This window comes from Colobus angolensis, unplaced genomic scaffold (genome assembly GCF_000951035.1).
Source record: "Colobus angolensis palliatus isolate OR3802 unplaced genomic scaffold, Cang.pa_1.0 Scaffold543, whole genome shotgun sequence".
NCBI classification, from domain to species: Eukaryota; Metazoa; Chordata; class Mammalia; order Primates; family Cercopithecidae; genus Colobus; species Colobus angolensis.
In genome coordinates this window covers 1,309,877-1,333,592 of record NW_012118966.1, presented here as the reverse complement: position 1 = coordinate 1,333,592, position 23,716 = coordinate 1,309,877, and the positions used below count along the sequence as shown (strand labels likewise).

At 34.6% G+C, this 23,716-nt stretch overlaps 1 protein-coding gene across 1 annotated transcript in view; it reads right to left on the bottom strand.

Moving 5' to 3' along the window:
* Positions 1-1,582: 1,582 nt before the first annotated feature.
* The window catches only part of TMTC3 (transmembrane and tetratricopeptide repeat containing 3), a 56,611-nt gene continuing 34,477 nt past the window's right edge, over positions 1,583-23,716 (bottom strand). The window contains exons 11-14 of the mRNA XM_011961267.1: positions 12,546-12,649; positions 10,840-11,009; positions 8,640-8,866; positions 1,583-6,609 (exon numbers count right to left, since the gene is read on the bottom strand). Coding sequence (XP_011816657.1) covers positions 5,798-6,609; positions 8,640-8,866; positions 10,840-11,009; positions 12,546-12,649 — 1,313 coding nt within the window. The 3' untranslated portion in view covers positions 1,583-5,797. The remainder of the gene's footprint in view (positions 6,610-8,639; positions 8,867-10,839; positions 11,010-12,545; positions 12,650-23,716) is intronic.

The following is a 23,716-nucleotide window of genomic DNA, read 5'->3' as shown; positions in this document are numbered from 1 at the left end:
CTTCTTCTATTATTCCAGCAGTATACATTTTTCCCTTATTTCTTTTCTTCCCTTTAGCTTTAAATTCTATCTTGTCATGTATTAAAATTCCTACACTAGTTTGCTTTTGGTTCATATTTCCTGTTAGACTGTCATGCTTTTATTCTTTAACTTCTCTTTATCAAGTGTTTTGAGACAGCATATTGTTGCTTTATAACACATTTATAATTAAATATATAAATATTCAAACATAAAATATAAACATCGAGACTTTTGTTAAATCTAGCCCATTTATTGACTGTAATTATTGCTATATTAATTATTAAGTCTAACAGCTTCTGTAGTACTGCATTTTAAAATTTTTCTCTCTCCCATTATTATATTCCATCAGAATTTTCTTCTGATGGTTTAACAGTTACAGATCCTGTTTTTTTTGAGACAAAGTCTCTCTTGGTCACCCAGGCTAGAGTGCAGTGGTGCAGTCTCAGATCAATGCAACTTCCACCTCCCAGGCTCAAGTGATACTCCTGCGTCAGCCTCCCAAGTAGCTGGGACAACAGGCATGCACCACCATGCCTAATTTTTGTATTTTTAGTAGAGATGGGGTTTCACCATGTTGGCCAGGCTGGTCTCGAATTCCTGACCTCAAGTGATCGGTCCATCTCAACCTCCCAAAGTGCTGGGATTACAGGCCACAAGGTGTAGAGTATGTATTTTTCTAGTATTTGTTTTAACCTAAGCCCATAATCATGCTTATTTGCCTTTAAACTTTGTCACTGTTTTGAATGGGTAAACCATTGGCAAGCTTTTATGATCCTTTTGTCTTTCTCTCCCCATGTCTCTTCCCTGCTTCATGTTGTACATACTTTTTTTTCTTTCTTAAACTTTTTATCCACTGGCCATGCATTTGGAAGAGGATGGGGGCAATGAATGCCTGAGACTATGATGTTTAGTAAACCATTGGGCTCATAGTTCTGGGGCTTGGAGAAAATCTGGGCTAGAGGATCTGGAATACATAAACTAAATCCACTGCTCCACAGAGAGAGAAAAAGAGCGGAAAAAGAACACTAGTATTCACTAGTATTTAAGTGATAGGAAGAGAAAAAGAAGTCTGCAATGAAAACTATAGATCACGGAAGCAAATAGCCATAAAATAAACCATGTTAAAAACTTGCATGCTATCCACTGCCCAGGACTTTTACACCTATCACTGTTAAAACCAGATCTGATTCTGTTAACAATCTGGTTACTCGATTCAAAATTCTCAAAGGTCAGTAACCTGGCCTGTCAGGGCCAATCCAAAACAGTTACCTGGTCAGAATTTTTTTTGCAGTTAGCTTTTTGAGACCTAATTTAGTTAGAAAGGAAGAATGGTGGAGAAACACCACATCCCTGAAACCCACTCTACTGCCTGAAACTTTACAGAGAAAGTGGTTCACTTGACTTTGATATGGCTAATAAGATTCACCCATCATTTATACTTTAGTATGGGTTTGTTTAGTCAGTGTATGGTCCCAATATTTGAAACTAAACCATGGAGGAGGCAAGAAATAAAACAAAATGTTGACCATGCAAGTCACTAAGAAAGGGCAAAGTAGAATGGTTTTTTGAGGGTTATTTTATTTAAGGCAGAAACATGAAAGCATCACGTTATACGTGCTACTTGATCGAAATATGCTATCCATTGAGTCACAGAAATGTTGACGAAGAAAGTGAGTTACAAAGGACACGAATTTGCCAGGATCCAGTCTTCTGACTTTATCTTTCGTTTTATGCTACCTCCCTGATGGCAGTGAACAGCACAAGGTAGTACAATTTTAAGGTGTCTCAGTTATGCATTTTAGCTTATTAAGTATGATTTAATTTTAAGCTATCATCTATGTACTTGTTAGCACAGATAGCTAAGGAACACGCATTACTATTAGATTTCTAATAGTTTGCTTGCTATCCTGTTACTCACATTACAGCTACTAGCACAAATACAAATTAAGTCATATGCATCAAATCCAAGACTTTAAGCCTGAGTGTTTATACTAATAACTAATATTTATTATGTGCTATGTGCTAGAAACTCTAAGCAATTTAAATATATTAATATATACAATATATCATATAAATCCTCTTCATAACTTTAAGAGGAAAATGTTTTTCCCAACTTGTAGATGAAGAAACTGAGGACATATAGGTAGAACAATTTCCTCTAAGTTATGCCAGAGGCAATACCAGGCTGATATAGAAATGAAATTCCTATAAAATTCCAAGTCTGAATTGTTTCCTTTTCTTAATTTGGTTGTTGTCACTCATGTTTGAAAATGTATCACTCTCAGAAACTTATTTAAGGTCTTTCTCAGATCACTGCAAAAAAATTACATGTCAGCTCTTCTTCATAAAGGAAGAAATCTCTTTATATATAATATTGTATTTTTTTAACACTAAAAGGCAAGCCAAGTTATGTTTTTAAGAAGTACCAATTTAATAATGAATATTTAGAAATATGGTACACAGATACCACAGTAATATAAAATGCATACAATTTTAAATTCTTTTCTTATAAACTCTCTACATGAATGGCTGACAGCTTCCAACAGATAAACTTTTGGACAAAGGTACAAGAGATTTTTGGGCATTCATTTTAAATACCATCTAGTTATCCAATTAGGAGGTTTCTAAAAAAATAAATATGACAAATATATGGATTTCTGAAGTATAAATTGACATACAAATCTATATATTTTCTTAATACTTTTCATTAAAGCATCTTTAAAGAAGCATTCTGTAACATGAAGCTGTGAGTTCAAATTAGATGTAATGAAAAGACATGAGGTTTTATTAGAACTGTGTAATTCACATAACAAAATTTTTACATAAAAGTAAACACAAAATTGAAAAGCAAAATACTTTACTCTCCAAGTTACCAATTTCAGAAAACTACTCACTGCAAAAATTAATATTCCCAATTCTGAATGTTAATAAGAAAACATATAGGTGCAATTCCAGAAACTTAATTCTACCTTCTAAGAAGCAGTGAAGGAGTAAGGTAACACTGCCCTTTGGGGATTGTCAAAGCTTTTCTAGAACTGCTGGAGAGCTGATTCTCTTTTGAGACAGTGAGAATTAAAACTCTATCTATTCACCAGCATACAAACCTGTGATAAGCTTTCTTTTCCAGACTTACATATGATCAGAACTCTGAACCATAGGTTACTGAATTGACCTTATATGTGACCACCTCCTCCATCTCTCTGAACAGGCAGCTCCAGAGGAAAAAAAATCCATTACCTTTTCTCACCTGAATAGATTGAATGAAATATCTATTTTGAAGTTACAGAGAAGAAATAATAATCTTACACAAGGGCTAGTTTGATGGAACTTAAGCTCTTAAATTTCATGTAATAAATGCTAATTATTAGAAGAACATGTTCTTTAGTGGAATTTAAACCATTAAAACTTAACTGGGTACATTACTAATTTTAAATGTTAACATGGAAGAAATAAAAGGATTTCCCTGAACTAATTTAGAGCAGTGGTCTCCAACTCTGACTACAAATTAGAATCCACTCAAAAAACAAGCATGGCTCCATCTTCCAGAAATTTAGACTTAATTGTTATGAGATGGATTCTGTATGAAAAGTCCTCAGATGATTCTAATATGAAGTGAGGGTTGAAAACCACTGATTTAAAACAATTATTAAATTATGAATTACTTATGGTGGTCTTGATTTAAGTAAATAACTTAAAATTCAAATACATGAGCGCTTTTTATGTAATAGGCACAGTTCTAAGTGTTAATAAGGTAATTTTTAAATATAAATCATTGGATAACATTAAAACATTTTATCATTTGAATAATTATATAAATTTATTAAAATATTACTCAAACTTCTATTATAGTCTGCTGTCACAAAAGATTTCCTTTTACTTTTCTGAACCACCCTCCACTTGATACTATGGCAAAAGAAATCACACTCAAAAACTTTTCCTTAAGATATATGGAGAGAGCATAAGAATTTTAAGATTTCATTTTCAAGTCATAGTACATGAGGTATTCTCCACATCTTTTATCTGGATTCACACCCATAACCTAAGAACTGAAATTAGGCATTGTTTGGATGCTTAACAGAATCTCCTAGATCAAGACCAACTCCCACTGGTATCAGTGCTTGCTTTAAACTACCTGAAAAAAAAAAAAAAGATCTATGGTAGATCCTTAGGGAACCTAGTAAAAATGGGTCTTTTAATGCAGACCTTGTATCTTATGGCCTATTTATGAAATGATTCTTAAAAAAATTATAGGAATATGGTTTTTGAAACATATATAATTAAAATTAGTTATCTCAAAGGAATTAAAAATTATATAGTTTTTGAAATACTACTTAATTATAAATTACTATCCCAGGATGATAGCCAGAGCTTTCATATTTTAAATTAGAACCAACTTTTTAAGGTATTATAAAGCTCATTTAAAATGTATTTTAATTCAAGAAAAAAAAATCAGGTTTAAATTAGTAAGTTTAATTTGTAACTACTTTTTAACCTATTTTTCAGGTTTAAATTTGCCCAAACCAACTGAAAAGTTTATTAATACTATAGTAGGCTAATTATCTTTTATATCTAGACAATAGGCCAAAAATGACACAATTCTGGTTAAACCATAATATATGCATATATAGGAAAATGCAATAGCAATTTGTTTCCCATACTTGATGATTAAAATACCTTCAAATATTTTATGAAAGCTCAGTAGTCAAAATAAATATGTAATAAAAAGATATACCATAACAAAATATCAAGAAGTTAGTGTCTGAAAATAAACTGTCACATTGTTTTGCTTTCAGTCAAACAGAACTGAATTCAGTGGCTTAAGGTATCTAAGAATAATTAAATTGTGACTTTGGAAACAGAAAAATTAAAATTCAAGTTAAGACTAGAGAGCTAACACAAAGATGAAAGTGAAGTTTACTATGTTATACCTCAAAAGTTTAGAGTTATTGGGACTTCTCAATGACTATGACCTAAAGAAACATGAATAGTTTGGGGAGTAAAACTAAAAAAAAATCATGATTATGTGAGTCATGTTGTGATACTCTAAATAAGCAAAATCAAACAACAAAAAATACAGTATATATGAGCACCATTAAAAATGTGTGTATGTAGCTATATATGTCAAACTTTACCTGATTAAAAACTGCATTTAAAGTTAAAAACAAGTATACAGTTATGAAAATACATTCTCAAGCTAACATGTCATGACTTATTTTAAAATGTTTCATCCAGCATTCCTTCTAAAACTCAACTAAAGAATTCAACATAAAAAAAGCCAGTATTCTTTTGTAGTGCAAATCCCTTGATTAAACAGAATTACTTTAAAAAAAGTGTTCAATAAGTGTTTTCAATTCATAGATTCTAAGAAGTGCAAGAAAAATGAAGTAGGCAAATAAATGGGAATTAACAGAATAAACCAGCATATGTTGGATTTGTCCTCAAGGGATTATCATTCAGGCCTCAAAATTATTTTTAATTGAGAGCAGTAAAGATTACACTGCCAGAAACACCTTCTTTCTATAATAAAAGTTGTAAATTTGTCACTTTCACTGTAATATTTCTGCTATATTCACCCAAACTCTGAAAACAGCGATATATAATATACATCCTGGGATAATACAGGTCTTTAATGAAAATGTTATTTTGATCTTACTTCAAAGGCAGCTCATGATTGACTATGAGGAACCCTTGAACTTTTTTTCAAAGCTCCCAGTAAAAGCAATCACATGATATGGATTGATGTTCTTTGATACCATTGTCACGATAAATATTAATGCTATTCACCATTTAAAATACGCTCAATCTCTTCTAGTCTTTTTAAAGCAGCAACTCTTTTCTTCTCAATTTCTTTGATATCTTTTGTTGTTTTGTGGGGGGTCTCTTCGTCTCTATCTTTTCCTAATTGTTTGTTGGATTTAGACTGACTTTTATTATCACTTGTTTTTACTATTTGTGTTTGTCTGGATTCACCTCTACTCTCCTTTACACTTTCACTTGGAATTTTCTCTCCTTCTACACTTGAAATCTTACTGGTTGGGAATATTGGCTCTATAAAACTAGATGAGGAAATCTTATCCCTGACTATATTCAAATGGCGCTGAATATATTCTTCATGTGGTGCTAATGCCAATGTTTCAAGAAGGCATCTTTCAGCTTTTAATAAGTCTTTTTCTTCAAAATAAACAACACAAAGATTGTGTTTTCCTTGCACATTGCTTGGATCCATCTCCAAAATCCTTTCAAAACATTTTTTTGCTCCTACTATATCTTTCTTTTGATTCATCAGAATGTCTCCTTTTAAAATGAGGCCCTTGATATGGTCAGGGTAGTATCTGAGTAACTCTTCCAAAATTGGCAAAGCCTTTAATTCCTTTGAAGTCTGGGAATACAGGAGAGCCAGATTAAACAAAGCACTTCGGAAGTCAGCTTGTAACTTTATGGCTTTCTTCATCCAAATCTCTGCTTCATTGTCCTTTTTGTCATCCATGGCAAGCATTCCCAAATTGAAATAGCCATTAGCATCTAGTGGCTCTTCATTTATATAGCTTAGAAGTCGTTTTCTAGCTTCAGGTCTGAGTTTAACCTCACCTAGAAAGTTTTTTTAAAGAAAAAATATATTGTTAGTAAAATAATTAAAAGTGAGGAACAAAGCCATTTTCAAATACTTAGATTACAAAAAGACGGCTTCAAAACAACTAATTTCCATAGTCAAAATAAGTAGAAAGCAAAAATCTCGAAGTTTTCATAGGAAAAGCAAAATATTTGAAACAGTAAAAAGATAGCTTACTTCTTTTCCTTTAAAGCAGTAAGAGTGCTTCAGAAACCAAAAGGAGAGAAATGTCTCTTATAATTTAGAATTCAAATGGAAATAGCAGAGGGAAGATAGAGAATTCAGAGAAAGAAGCATGGGATTTGCCAACAAAGACATGTATTCAATCTTGATTCTGGTAACATTATGACTTTATACACTGAACATGTTATTTAACTTCTTTGAGTTAACTGAGTTTTCTAATAATTATATGATGTATACTGAAAAAATATTCAGCAAATAGTAACTATTACTGGGTAGAAAAAAGCTTCAGAATTATTATATCACATTTTTAAAAATGTTACTTTAAAGTTTTAGGAATGTTTCAAGGACAAAAACATACCATTAAATATAGGGGTATAAAATTAGGATTTAGGAAACATGTATCTTTTTTTTTTTTTTGAGACAAGGTCTCACTATGTCACTCAGGCTGGAGAGCAGTGCTGTGTCCATAGGTCACTATAACCTCAAACTCCTCGGCTCAAGCAATCCTCCCACCTTGGCTTCCTGAGTAGCTGGGACTGTAGGCATGGGCCATCAGTCCCTGCTGATTTTAAAATTTTTTGTGGAGACAGAGTTTTACTATGTTGCCCAGGCTATTCTCAAACTCTTGGCCTCTAGTGATCCTCCCAGTTGGCCTCCCAAAGTGGCATCAGCCACTGCCTGGCAGGAAACAAATCTCCATTGAGATAATTTCTATTGCAAACAAAAAACAAACAAACAAACAAAAACAAAAAAAAACCCTTCAAGTTCTACAATTACAAACCTTATAGTACAAGTACAGTCTTGTGTCAAATAATGAGCATCTTTCATGATTATCAAGGTAGATAACCTTACAAAAATACTAGCTTTTTTCCAAATTTATACTTTTTTGTATACCAGGCATAAAGATTTCTCTCTATTCTTTTATTTGGCAGCACAATGGATAAAGAACATTTGAAAATAAATCAGGAGACTTCAGTTCTTATCTTGGATTAGCTACTTAGCCATATGACTTTGGGACAGTCATAAAATCTATTTGGTCTTCACTCTACTAAATAGAAGACTGGCAAATGCGAACTCAGAGGTCCTCTTTAGTGCTAAAATACTATGACTTTATGATTCTTTCATATTTTACAAAAGTTTTAAGAAATGTATCTAAGAAATAACTAAACATTATAATAAAGAGATTTTTTTCTAATTTAAAAATTAAAAAGATTATAAATCATATACACTGTCTTATGAGGCAGAACTGAAATTCCTATATAAAATATGGATGAAGGATCCAGATTTACTGTGGTTAGTAATTCAGTTTTGCTAAATTATAGGAAATCTAAAAAATTACAATAATATCTCAGAAAACGTAGTAAAATTGGATATAAAATGGTGCCAAAAGTATTTGCTTTTATAAATCAAAAGAAAATAAAATGCTATTTTTGAAAATATATGCTCTCAGCTCCTCACAGCTAATTATGTAAAAAATTTCACAAGTTCATATTTGGAGAGTTTATATATAAAATAAGTTACATTATATTTATGTATATAAAATACGAAATAGTTAATGTTGCTTAATAGACTGCCTTAAAAATTAGTCTTAACACACGCCAGAAGAATTAAAAATCAGTATTATCATATGTTAGAATGCATATTACTTGAAAATAGTTTACTTCAAGTATTTTAAATATTCTTCCTATAAATCATTTAAGCACAGTATTGCTATAAACTGTCAACACATAAAGTGTTTGCTATGGGTAATAAAGTTAAATTAAGGTTTTTATTATATTATAAACTACAATTTGTTTAAACATAGATATATTTTGAGAAAACATACCTGATTCTTGCATTAATATAGCAGAGTTGAATAATGCTAGTTTATGCTTTGGATTTAGTTCCAGAGCACGATTAAAGTTTTTTAGGGCTTCATTTGGTTCTTTAAGTTCAATATATACAATTGCCAAGTTGTACCAAAGATCTGCATTATTTCTGTCCAGCTCTAATGCTTTAAGATATGCTTCCTTTGCTTTAAGAGGTTTATTCATTTTTAAAAGCAATTCTCCTCTGTGGAAAAATCAAACACAAGCTTTACTTACAACATTACCATCTCAGTTTGTAGATACAATTTTTGCCAAGTTTTAAGCCTTTCCACATACAGCTTTTTTTTTTTCTTTTAACTCAGAGTCTTAAAAAACTTTCAAAAACAACTCTTTGAAACTGTCCTCAAATCTGGACTCCTTAGTTCAGTATATTTGGCTTGATATATTTTCAAATATTATTTAAGAAGAAAAAAATTATGCTGATTTCAGAGGGCAACCTATCAAGCGGAATTCAAGAAGGAGGACAGAGAAAATATATTCTTTGAATTTATCTTAAAAGGAGACAGACTAAACTGCATCAGAAAAAGGACAGCTAGCCAGAGTGAGAGATTAATGAATTTGTCAGGTGACAAAGTAATAGCATTAGAAGAAAAAAATGACATATAGTAGTGGTAAGAGAAATTCCAATATTTGAATCTATAATAGAAGGCTCACTGTGCAAAAAACCAAAATATTCAAAATCTGTAACCCCTTCTTATATTAATTTAGTCCTCATCAATGTCTTCTTATAATATGACCATTCTTTAAAAAAAAAAAAAAAAAAAAAAAGGTGGATATGGTGGCTCGTGCCTGTAATCCCAACACTTTGGGAGGCTGAGGTGGATGGATCACTTGAGATCAGGAGTTCGAGACCAGCTGCCCAACATGGCAAAACTCCGTCTCTACTAAAAACACAGAAATTTGCCGGGCATGGTGGCACGTGCCTGTAGTCCCAGCTGCTAGGGAGGCTGAGGCACAAGAATTACTTGAACCCAGGAGGCAGAGGTAGCAGTGAGCCGAGATCACACCACTGCACTCCAGCCTGGGTGACAAAGCGAGACTCTGTTAACAAACAAACAAACAGAAAAAGGACTAAAAAAAGCTGATCAGGCAGAGTGGGAGGGATGAGTCTGACCTACAGATAACTTTGAGAAACACACTTAGAATTGAGGATTAGTTAAGAAACCATTGTATAAATCTTTCTAGTGTGGTTCTATTTTCCGTTAGAAAATTTTAAAAAGTAATTTTGCTTAAATAATTATTTTTACATATGTACAAATCATATTTAAGTAGTGATATGAGAGTTGTTCTTATAATACTACTCTTTCCTATAGTATCAGCACAGGAATAATATAAAAGGAACAACAATTAATATTCTCATTAAAACCATTTCTAGAATGAATGTTTGTCCAAATCATTATTTTTTTAATGTAGAGACTGTTGAATAGTTCTTTATGGGTTAATACATGACAGGTGTTATTTAGAGATACAGCCTTGCTAAACTCAATGGGCCTCAATAAGTACTGGGCACGGCGGAACAAAGACAACCCCAACTTACAAACAGATTTTATCTCAAAAACTTAAATTCAGAATGTACTTTCCCCACAGAAAAAATGCTACGAATTACTATTTCTGGACCAGGCTACAAAACAAAGTTTAAAAACAATTTTTCATCAAAAGTAATACAAATGATAACACGTACGTAAGAAAATAAATGAAGTTTTAACATGTAGTACCAGAAAACTTTTTTTTTTGCTGAGAACCAAGATGTTTTCTTTGTGTCAAAGGCATCAATAACCAATCAACTCTAAAACCCAAGAAAGTTCCTGAGAGCTTGATATTAGAAGTAACGATTATAAAATGTAAGTTTCAAGTTTTAATTTCAATAGGAAAAGAACAATTTTGGTGATGGGAAGAAAATGAAACTAAGATAGAGCTGCTTCTACCCTTTCTTTAACACAAAACCTAAGTTGGCTATTACAAGTTAGGGTTTCCCCTTGTTAACTTCAAATCAATAAAATCTGATTGTCAGTCTAAAAAGTTATGCCCTTCTATGCACTTGTTGCTAAGATTATTAAAAACATTTTTTCCCCCCAAAAAAAGCCAATTCATTCAAAATATACATGGAGATATAATTTCAATATTCCATAATGATAGCTTTAAGTTGAACTGGGATACCTGCTAATGTAAGCCTGCTTGAAGTCGGGCCTCATGCTTATTGCTTGACGGTACAGCTGATCTGCTTCTTCCAGTCGGGACTCGTTTGCTCGGATCAGGTTAGCCAGATTGATATAAACATTTAGGTGGTTAGGGGCAATTCTGGCTGCATATTTTTTACCAGGAATAATCTGTTTAGAAGAAAAGGCATTTTCATGATTTGATATTTCAGTATCAAAAATCAAAAGTACATATTCCTATTGGCTAATTCAAAATAACACAGAACATAGTGTAAAAAATACACTGGCCTGAGAGATCAGGGTTCTATTCCTGTTTTGATCAAACCTAAGAGAGCTTGACTTCTAAAAGTTCTGAATTGTTTGACTTCAGAAAAAGATAGATACAAATAAAAAGCTAACAATAATCCACTGAGGTGGCATGAACGAAAAAATATAACCTTAATGCCACAAAGTATTATTTAATTACATTTTTGGATACTATAAGTAAAATATATTTATTTACATTTTTGTGTGTTTTCTTTTACATTTTTATTATTTATTTTTAATAAAGTGGTAACATTAGCAGCACAGTCTTATTTCCTCAGAAAAAATAGCTTAAGCTGGGCTGAAGTTTTCTCAATTGTGATAATATTTATAATCATATTAATAGTGACAGGGTTTAAAGTTGAACTGTATGACATTTTAAGGATTATTTTAATCCTTAACTATAACAGTTAAATTGTATTTGTTATTGGTTTTTATCATATCTAATTTATTGTGTTCACTGGAAGTCTGGATCCATATGTACTATATATTATAAGAACCTTAACTTAATAATCAGTCAGAGTGTTTAATTTCCAAACTTCACCAGATAAGTGAGTCCTCAGTATTCTGGAATAAATTACCCTATTGTCACAACCCAAAAATATTTTGCTGATAACATGAAAATTGACATAGGGTCAGATCTTCAAATTTTGATACTATGTTATATTTAATGAATCTTGTATCATTATAACAACTGATAGACACAATATAGCAAGAGATGTATCTACTAATTTTATCACTTTTATTTATTTTTTGATAGGAATAATGTCGAATAGTATGCTTAATATACATAAAATATTTATTTAAAGTCATATAACTCGCTGATAACTCATAATCAAGAATATCTAAAATTCATACTTTATGAATTTAGTGTTTACAAATGGACTGTGTAAAAACAATTTTTAAAATTAAGTGAGCTACGGCTGGGTGTGGTGGCTCATGCCTGTAATCCCAGCACTTTGGGAGGCCGAGGTGGGTGGATCACGAGGTCAGGAGTTTGAGACCAGCCTGTCCAATAAGGTGAAACCCCATCTCTAGTAAAAATACAAAAATTAGCCGGGTGTGGTGGCATGCACCTGTAGTCCCAGCTACTTGGGAGGCTGAGGCAGAAGAATCACTTAAACCCGGGAGGTGGAGGTTGCAGGGAGCTGAGATCGCGCCACTGCACTCCAGCCTGGGCGATACAGCAAGACTCCATCTCCAAAAATAAATAAATAAATAAATTAATAAATTAAGTGAGCTAGAAGAATGTAATTCTTTATAAAATTTATAGGAATAGATGATTCATTAGACACTTTACTTTTACATCAACTGAAGAAAAGATAAAGATTTTCCTTCTAGATAATTCTATTCAATATGGACATCTAATAGATATGACCCAACATATAAATTATGGCAACTTACTTGAGGCATCAGTGATTTAGCCATCATGTAAGATTCTTCAGCTTCTTTGGTTCTATTTAAATTTTTATAAGTTCTTCCTACATTCATATGGGCACCAATATCATCTAAAATTTTAAAACAATCATGTGTTGGCAAGTATACAACTGATATACTCAATATACTCAATGAAATGATTCAATGTATTTGATATATAAACAGGTATTCAATGTAACTAATGAGAAGACATATTTTCAGAAACACACTAGACAAATGCAAAAGCAGGCAACAGGTCCTGCTTCTTCCTTAAAGTTTTTGTAATTTAACTTGTTATAACTTAAAACCAATGGTAAACACAAATTTACTTAAAGCATGTAAAGACAGAAAATGCATACATGGCATGAAAAAACTACTTGAATGGGTTTTTGAAGAGTTGAGACATAAGAGAGATAAAGGTAATGAAAAAAATTTTATTACCTTCCTTCACTGTATTTTACTATACTAAAGCTTGCTTCCATTTACTTAATCTCATAGCTAAGAAATTCACTCAAAAGGTATAGCTCAACTCTACAAGTGAAATGAATCATCAGGATTTTTAGAATTATTTCTAGTGTTACAACAAATATGCATCATGGTGGAACAGGGGCAAAGAGACTGAAAAAAACTTTGGCATTCGATTTTTTAAAATTTTTGTGACTGTGGCTAGAATGAGAGTATAATGGAAAATAATGATAATAATATTACTTAAGATGCAGTGGCCCACCTCTTTTAAATGATAATAAACTCCTTAAAATTAATTTTAGATTTTTAAAAAAGGCTGTGTTAATTTTAGAATGTCAGGAATTTATGTCTCATTTTCTGATGTGTAAAATAAAAATCCCAGCAAATTTATTCAGGGATAGGAAAAAAATGCAGTTGAAATAGGAAAGATATGAGGATTCATTGTACAGTAGCTTTCTAAAAAGATATACTTGCCAGTAAATATTTCAAAGGTCTGGAATAATGATAGAAGGAAGGTAGAAGATCTTAAATCAGACAGTTTTTATTCAACATGAACTAACAGACATGAAAAGGTTCATTATGATTACTACTTGCCTTGTGCCACCAATTATTTTGCAATTGTGCAATAATTCTCTGCCTGCAACTCCTAGGACACATGGGGCCAAGCATATATATCTTGGGTATTTCCCGAGTAAGAGTCCTAAGAACTTGCTATATATTGTTTTAGGCTGGCAATTGTGTGCACTGCACAAAAACTGGCAGATGCAGTCCAGGTTTGATTATAGTTAAGTTTAGGAGTAAGGAAGTTGATTTTTTTTCTTTTTAGATGTATTGCTGAGTCTCATGGAGCCAGGAGGGGGTCAAGCAAAAAAAGTTTAAGCTAGCCATTCTTAATTCTGGCTGCAAATCAGAATACCTGTGTAGTTTTTAAAAATTCAGATACTTCAGCCCCACCTAGGTCCATCAAAACATAATGTTCAGAAACAAAATTTGCAAAAATATATTTATAAAAAGTGTCAAAGGCAATTCTGATGTAGAATCAGGGCTGAAAATCATTGTATTACCAACTGCATATAAAAAATACACAGTATAGTGACTAGATCAGGGTATTTGCTTCCATTATATGTATTAAAACATCACTATATATCCCATGAATATGTACTATTATTGTCAATTAAAAAATACAGAGTAGTCTTTGCTTTTATATCACTATTTTTTTAAACCAGATAAATCCATACCATGTTTATAGAGTTCAGAATGTTATTTATGAAAAGCTAAGGTACACAGAACCTGAAAAAAGTAATTATACCCTAAGAATTTAAGAATAAACTGAAAATTTGTTAAAATAAAAGTGTAATTATGCCAGCTGAGTATTTGAAATGTTATTGAGATTATCCCCAACCAATGTTAGAAAAGAAAGAGGTTATATACTTAGATAAAAAATGTAGTGAATTACTATCCACTGAAATCATGTTCTTAGAATTATGGCCAAGAGATATTGTCATTAATGTAGACTTCAGACACTAAAGTATAGCAGCCCTATGTTTTCAAAGAGCAGAGATGCAATTAGATATCGTTTAGCATCAAAAAGGCTACTCAATACAGCTAGTAAAATGAAAGACATAATTTCTAAGCAATTCTTTATAATTTACAAAGTTTTAAAACTCTAGAGGGGAAAACAGGATCACTTTTAAGATAATTTTAAGTATTAAAAAAAGGTAAGAAAATAAGGCAAGATGTAAAAAAATCACTGACATTTAAATGACTAAAGAGCTAAAGGAACTTCAAAGAATAAACCCACTCTTATGAATACCTATCCAAAAGAGCAGCATGAGTTAACAATCTAGCTGTTAATTCAATTGTAAATGAGGACCTCACAAATCTCAAATGTAGCCTAAGTTTGTCAATACGAGGTTTCTATAATCACTTAATTTTTCCAGAATCCTAGTTGTATATATTTCATTTCTTATCTCTCTTCACATCTCTAATATCATCTTTTCACTAGGAAAACAAAAGATTAGAAGGGAACTTATCTCATTGCTAAAAGTTATCAACTTATCTGCATGAATGTTTGCATATGTTTTTAATAGTAACAAACACCTGTGTACATAGGTTTACATTCACCATTTCTTTGAAATGACAGCAGTTATTAGACACTGGTTCACGTGCCATCTCAGTCATCCTACCTAGGGATGCAAATGTGATGCAGCTGGGAAATTTTCAAGCAACTGTGTATGACTAATACACAGCTGCCCAACAGTGAAATATCAGCTGCCCAACAGTGAAATATCAGCTGCCCAACAGTGAAGTATTCTCACATTGATGGCCTAATGCCCACAAAATTATAAATTTATTTAAAAAGATAAATTTATAAATATCTAGAATCTCCTAGGAACTCTCTATCCTTCATAAATATAGATGTAAAAATTACTAATAGCATTTTAACAAATATAATAAAGATAATAAGTCATGATCAAATTGTGTATTACTGAAGGCAAGGTTGTTTTAACATTATGAACTCAATCGATGATATCCACTATATTAACAGACCAAAAATTAAAATAAAAAGCTTATCATCTCAAATGGTGCACAAAAGCATTTGACAGAATCCAACATTTATTTGTGTTAAAAATTCTCAGCAAATGAAGAATTAAGAAAGGCAGGAGAGCTCTCCTATACTGCTGGTGGGAAATACATTCTCTGGAAATAATTTAGCAGCCTTTAAAAAGTTAAACATATACAAATCATATGACCATGCCATTCTTCTCTCAGGTTTTTACCTAAGATAAATAAAACATATATCCATAAAGACTGGTATATGAATGTTCGTAACAGCCATATTTGTAACAGCTCCAAACTGCGAACAATCCATTCATCGACAGGTAAATGGATAAACAAACTGTGGTATATCCACATGAAGGAATACTACTCAGCCATACCAAGGTATGGGTTTTTGATTCATAGAACAACATGAATGAATATCAAAATAACTGTGCAGAGTAAAAAAGCCAGGAAAAAAGAGAGTCCATAGAGTACAATTCCATTCATATACAATTTTAGAAAAAGCACATTATCTGTACTGATAGAAAGCTTTTGCTTAGAGAAGGCTGGGGTGAAAAGGGGTAAGAGAGAGGTATTAGAAAAAGATCCAAGGAATTTGAGGGGTTTGATGGATATTTCCAGTATGTTAATTGTAGTTATGGTCTCACAAGTAATATACATATGCCGGAACTTATAAAATTATATATTTTAAACATGTATAGTCTATTGTATGTCAAATGTACTTTAAGACTGCTATTAAAAAAATTACAACTCAATCATTTCTTTGGGTTACTGCAAAAGCCTTCTAAATGATCTTCCTGCTTTCCTGTTTTCTGCATAGCCAGTGATACTCAAAATTACACCAGAGTATATGTGCAAAGGTTGCGCTCTCAGTTTATCATCATCTCAAAGAAACTTTCTCTGAAAATTTCTAATCTCTATGCCCTTTTTATAGCTTTTATCACTTTCATATAAATACACATGTGCATGTAATATATATTTCATGTGTACATATGTATATATATTTACATGTGGTATTTGTTTACTTATGTTTATGCCTTTATTTAGAATGGAAACTCCATGAAGGGAGGAAATTTGTTTTATTTCTTCTGGATTCCCTAGCACTTAAAACAGTGTCTGACACATGGTAAATTCTCAAATACATGCCTGATGAACAAATACACCTACAGAGCCATTTGCTATCCATTCACTTTCAGCCTTCTTCCCTGCATTATACGTCCCTTTTTTGCTACCTCTTGTAGGAGTTTGATCAGGGTGGTGGGAAAAGTTGTAAGAAAAAGTTATAGGGAAAGATGCAAACCTTCTTGGAAGTCCAGGGATTTTGCAAAAGCTTAGGAAGCGAATTGTGGCTGAAGGCAGCCAGATTCTCTTATCTGGAGCCTGAGAGCAAAGAGTAGATAACAAGGGAATGTAAAGGAATTTATCTAGATAAATTTGTTTACTCCCGTCTCTAGAAATCAACCTTTGATTATTCATGCACAGGACTGCTTTCTATTCGGGGGGTCGACAATGTTTATTACCCTCATACTGTGTTTGCTCCAAGCCTTTATCACTAAATCTGTACTAAACAAATGCGAGTGGGGCTGGCTTAGGGTGGGCTGCACTCTGTTGGTGGCTGCTGCACTCTCTTGTTGGCGGTGCTGAGCCATGCGGTCCCCTAGTCGCACTGTCAGGCAAAATACCTCTGTCAGCATACTTCTTTCATCTGTCACTCCGCCAGTCTGTGGGACAGATTTGGCAGGTGGTGCCTCGTATGAGGAACGCTGCAATGGATTGTGATGGAACCCTCAAAAACGAAGGTGAAGAGACTGCGCAGTAGGTCATTGGTGCCCGCTTGGGATTTCCAAGTTCGAGGAAACTGTTCAGGCTAGGGCTTCATCATGGGACAGTGGTTATCAGCTCAACAGAAATAGCATATAAAAGTACTGAAACAGCTGCTTAAAGCTAGTGGAGCCTCAGTTTTGCAGGCTCAATTAAGGGACCCAACGCAAACTGCTGTTTCCCATAACTTACGGTTCCCAGAAGAAGGTAGGCTAGACATAGGACTCTGAGAACAAGTGTGGAGAAATCTTAACATCATGCCCAAGGGTATCGGGTCCCAGTAACATCTCTAATGTCATGGGCCTCAGTTAGGGCTGCTTTGGTCCCGCACTACACAGAAGAGCCTAAAAAGGGAAGGGAGGAGAAACCATTACCTACCTTACAGCCTCCTCCTTCTCCCTCAGCCCCGCCAGTAAAGGGCAAAATACCAAAGAGGAAATGGAGGTTTTGCATGAGCCCCCTCCTCCAATTAATTGAAAGAAAGACAAAGGATACACTACAGCTATGGGATTCTATCTTAGGTAAGCGGCATTAGAAGGGGAGCTCTTGCCCGGTAATGCAAGATCAACAAGGCAATGGGGTACATGGACCCATTACTTTAACACTTATAAAAAGATAAGGAAAAGCATTAAAGAAAACAGAGCTGCTAGTCCATTTATGAGGGGTTAATTGAGGTCATTTTGCAGACCTCTTTCTAATAATGGCCACTGTTATTCCTCCCCTACCCCTGACATGACTCTCTCAAAATCCTATTTGGGTAGAATAGTAGCCTTTAAAGGGAGAAAAATTACAAAGAGTCCATGAATTAATTGAGGAGCAATTAAAAGCCAGCCATATAGAACCATCACACAGTCCTTAGAATTCACCCATTTTCGTCATTCCCAAAAAGTCTGGCCAACGGAGACTTCTGCATGACTTGCAGGCTATTGATGCTAATTTGTAATCTATGGGGCCCCTTCAACAGGGTTTCCCTTCCCCCGCAGCGATTCCTCAAGATTGGCCTTTAGTCATTATGGACTTAAAGGACTGTTTTTATACTATTCCCCTTGCAGAACAGGACAGAGAAAAATTTGCGTTTACAATACCAGCTATCAATAATGAAAGCCCAGCTCACGGATTTCACTGGAAAGTGCTTCCCCAAGGGATGCGGAACAGTCCTACTATGTGTCAGTATCATGTAAATCAGGCTTTGCTCCCAAGTAGAAAAGAATTTCCTCAATGCAAGATTATTCATTTTATAGATGATATTTTACTAGCATCCCCAATGCAGCCAGTAATTTTAAGTTTATATGCCTCTGTCATAAAGAATACACAGCTAAGAGGTTTAATTGCAGCACATGAAAAAGTACAATTGTCTTCTTGAAATCTTGGATATATACTAACTTCTTGGTCAGTAAGACCTCAAAAGGTTAAATTAAATACTAGCAACTTGCATATCTTAAATGATTATCAAAAATTACTGGGTGATATTAATTGGTTTTGCCCCATCTTGGGCATAACTACTGGTAAGTTACAAAACCTGTTTTCTATCCTAAAGGGCAATACAGCCCTAGATTCTCCCAGGCATTTAACTCCTGCAGCAAAAAGGGAAATTGAGGAAACAGAGCAAGCTGTTTCTCAGAGGTAACTAGATTGCACAGACCTGCAATATTCAGTTCAACTGTTTGTTTTCCCTACTAAACATTCCCTAACAGGATTAACAGGACAGACAGCCCCAGGGCTACGCTTCCTAGGATGGGTTTTTGCTCACGTACTGGGACTAAAACACTATCTCCCTATATCCAGCTAGTTACTAAAGTCATCTATACAGGCTGCAGACGATGCAATCAGTTTCTAGATTATGACCCTGATGTCATAAGAATTCCTTTGAGTAAAAAGCAATTCAAAGCAATATTGTCCCTATCTCTAGATCTTCAGATAGCACTGTCTGATTATGCAGGCCATACAGAGCATGCCCTTCCTGCTGACAAACTACTTTGGTTCTTATCTCGTACTGCTGTAGTTTGTGTCTACAAAAGTAGTTCACTCCCCCATACCTAAAGCTTTAACGCTTTTCACTGATGGTGCTGGTAAAAATGGAAAAGTGGTTATTTGGTGGAAACTGCATAATTCCCTCACTTCTTCTGGATTTACTAGCACTCAGAGAGCTGAGGTTGGAGCCTTAATATTGGCCCTGGAGACCTTTTCTGCTCAGTCTATCAATATTGTTAATGACTCTGCTTACTCTATTTATTACAGAACCTTAAGACAGCCCTCATTAAGTTCACTCTCGAGCCTACTTGTGTGCACTTTTTCTTCGACTTCAGCAACTGCTGGATCAACATACACATCCTATTTTTAACACACACACTCGAGCCCACAGCCCACTGCCTGACTCACTGGCTTATAGCAATGAACAAGCAGAGCTATAGGTTATGACATCACTGCTTGACCAAGCCACCCAATTGCATCAATTTTTTCCACCAAAACTGAAGAAACTTAACTAAACAATTTCAACTTACCTAAAGACTAGCTAAACAAATTATTTTACAATGCCCACATTGCCAACTCACAGGCACGTGCCCCCCTTCAACAGATGTTAACCCTAGAGGACTAGAACCTAATCAGCTATGGCAAACAAATGTTATTCATGTCCTTGAATTTGGAAAACTCAGATACACATGTATCCACTTATACCAATTCTCACCTAATTAGCACACATGCTTTTCCTGAAGAGTCCTCCCAATATGTTATTAAACATTTTCTTTTAATTTTTGTGTTTATGGGGTGGCCCACAACAATTAAAACTGATAACTGTCTGGCTTATGCCAGCTCACAAGTTCAACAATTTTGTCACACATGGAACATCCAACATTCCACAGGTATCCCTTATAACCCTCAAGGACAGGCCATAGTAGAATGTGTCCACTCTACCCTTAAAAATAAGCTCAAAAAACAAAAAAGGGAGCATATGAGTAAAGATCCTGCAACACTATTGGCATAAGCCTTATTTACCCTTAATTTTTTAAATTTAGATGATAAATTTCAATCAACCATAGAAAAGCATTTCACTAAAGCCCTTCAAAACATAAAACCTGCGGTTTTATGGAAAGATGTAAATAGTAATGTATGGTGTGGTCCAAATGATTTAACATGGGGAAGAGGATATGCTTGTATTCACAACCCCTCAGGTCCTCTATTGATTCCAGCATGACACATCAAATCATACTATGGTGTTGCTAGGACCCAACCTGGTATCAGAAATGAAGGAAATGACCCTGCAGGACCAGCAGCCCCAGAAGATGCAGCTTTCTCGAATGATACAAGCCCAAGACATTACCTGGGGGATGCTGAAGAAGACAACTCAGAAGGCTGAGCGAATCCTGTTCTGGACACAGACACCATTCACTCCAGATAATTTGTTCCTTACTATGCTTTCTGTTGTACATTACAACTCGCGTAGGACATTGGTTTTTCTTATTCTCTCACTTTGCCTGCTATCTGTACCTGCTACTCTCTATTAGGCCCATCTTCTAAATCCGCCTTTCTTTCACCCTGTTACCCGGGCAGACACCCCGTTCCCGGCCTCTAATAATATAACTGCTTGGCTAGGAGGGATTAACATACCCCCAGTGGGGTTCCTTAGTAACGACACACATTGGACTGAGCTACCAAGTAACACTACATGTCACTCCTTAATTGGAAAATAACATTACTAATTATATTCATGCTTGTCTTATGTTATTTACTAATTCTAGGATGCAAAGCTGGAATATGAGTTATAACTGCTGCGCCTGACAAACCTGTTGCTGCACACATCTGTACTCTTCAATCAACAAAACTTGATGCAAAAAACAGAAAAGGAGGAGATGTAGGAATTCGGTCAGGGTGGTGGGAAAAGTTGGGAAAGATGCAAACCTTTTTGGAAGGTCGGGAGGTTTTGCAAAAGCTTCAGAAGGGAATTATGGCTGAAGGCAGCCAGATTCTCTTATCCAGAGCCTGAGAGCAAAGGGTAGATAACAAGGGAATGTAAAGGAACTTATCTAGATAAATTTGTTTACTCCTGTCTCCAGAAACCAATCTTTGATCACTCGCGCACAGGACTGCTCTCTACTCGGGGGGTTGACAATGTTTATTACATACAAATTGTGTTTGCTCTAAGCCTTTATCATTAAATCTGTATTAAATAAATGTGACTAGGGTCAGCTCATGGGGGGTGCACTCTCTCGATGGCTGCTCCACTCTCTCATTGGTGGTGCTGAGCTGTGAGGTCTCCTAGCTGCACTGTCAGGCAAAATACCTGTGTCAGCATACCTCTCTCATCTGTCACTCAGCCAGTGTCTGTAGGACACACTTGGCAACCTCCTTTCCTGGCTCCAGTGAAAATAATGCCATCAATATTTACCAGCTCATATTTACTGAATATACATTATTGCCTAGAAACTGGCCCAGGTCTTATATAACCAGTATTTAACATAATCCATACAAAAGAATGGAGATATTATTACTTCAAATTTATAGACAGAAAACTTAGAGTGACTGAACTAAATTTGAGAAAAGGTGTGATGCCAGAGTCAAAACTTTTTTTTTTTTTTTTTTGGAAGGGAGTTTCTTTTTTTGTCCAGGCTGGAGTGCAGTGGCCGGATCTCAGCTCACTGCAAGCTCCGCCTCCCGGGTTTATGCCATTCTCCTGCCTCAGCCTCCCGAGTAGCTGGGACTACAGGCGTCCGCCACGTCGCCCGGCTAGTTTTTTGTATTTTTTTTAGTAGAGACGGGGTTTCACCGTGTTAGCCAGGATGGTCTCGATCTCCTGACCTCGTGATCCGCCCGTCTCGGCCTCCCAAAGTGCTGGGATTACAGGCTTGAGCCACCGCGCCTGGCCAAGTCAAAACTTTTAACTAAACATCACACTAGTTGTCCCTTTTAACCTTATCCTGGTTACTGTCTTGCCCCATCTAAACTATCTAATTCTATACATACAGTAAAATAACACGTCATTTCATCTGTCAAACCCATCTAGGAAGAATACAGCTTAAAAAAACATGGAATAAGCCAAGAAACCTCTAGATGCCACATTCAATGTTTCTAAGTTTAAATGCTTTATTCATAACACATTATAATAAACTGGTTTACTTGTTTTCCTATCCCATGGCTTATTATTAATAGAAACAGCAATTCTGAAAGTGTGATAGTGAAGTCAAACTGAAGAAGAAAGGTTAAACAAATATCTCAAAAACAGCAATTAGTGACAATTGACAATGAGCGGGAAAATCATTTAAAAACTGAGTGTCTATATCTGCAACATCCTGTGATAGGCACACTAGTCACTAGACAAAACTGAATGTGTACACACACTCCCCACACACTTAACTTAGTATTTACAACAATGCTGTGAGACAGATTTCTAAAATAGATCCCATTTTAGAAACAAGCAAGAAGAGTCTGAGAGGTCTAAGTAGCATCTCAGTCTCAAAGCCCTTGTGTGCCTGATAATCAAAGATGGCTGCTTCTCTAAAAACTCCTAGAATCTAATTAATCCATGCATTGCACATCTCAAGACTTAAGAAAGTAATGAATTAAAATATTTAGTGACTGCTGACTGCGTATAGGACCCTACTTGATGATGCAGGGGTACAAAAATGAATCAGATATTCCTGCTACCCCAAGGAAGCTCCACAGTTTAAACAAGTATTTTAAATAAATTTGTATTTAAAATAAAATATAGCACTAAATAGAAAATTACAAATATAGGAAAGATACAGAGGAAGTTAAGGGGTTTTACAGATGAAAACTATTTGCTTATAGCTGGAAAGATAGGAAGAGTTTTAGAAGTCACTGGAAAATGGGAGGAAAGGGAGAAGGGAGAAATTCTAATCTCAAGGAAGAAAATAAAGGCAAAGAAGTAAGGAAGTACAGGACATTAATCCCATATTCCACGAAAACCTAAACTACATGAAGGTCTAACGGAGATAAAACTGAAAGGCGAGATCATCAGTTATGTTTTCACAACTTTTTCTTCACCTTTCTCTAAATGAAATTTAGCTTTGTTTTGGAGACATGGTTACCTTTAGCCCTTTCAAGTGGTGACTGTGTTCTTTTCTATCCTTTGTGACACTGGGCCTGGAGGAAAAACAGATACCTTCTTCCTTGATCCATGTTGCCATTTTTGGACAATTCTCTCTCCTTTTACCATACTCATCTCTGATTGTAATTTAACTCTATTATCTACTATTCCTATTAGTGTTGTAGTCACCAATTCCTGGATCACAGACTCTGGCTCCCTGTTGCTTTCTCTAACATTACATTTGTCAAAATTCTTAATGATTTAGTGA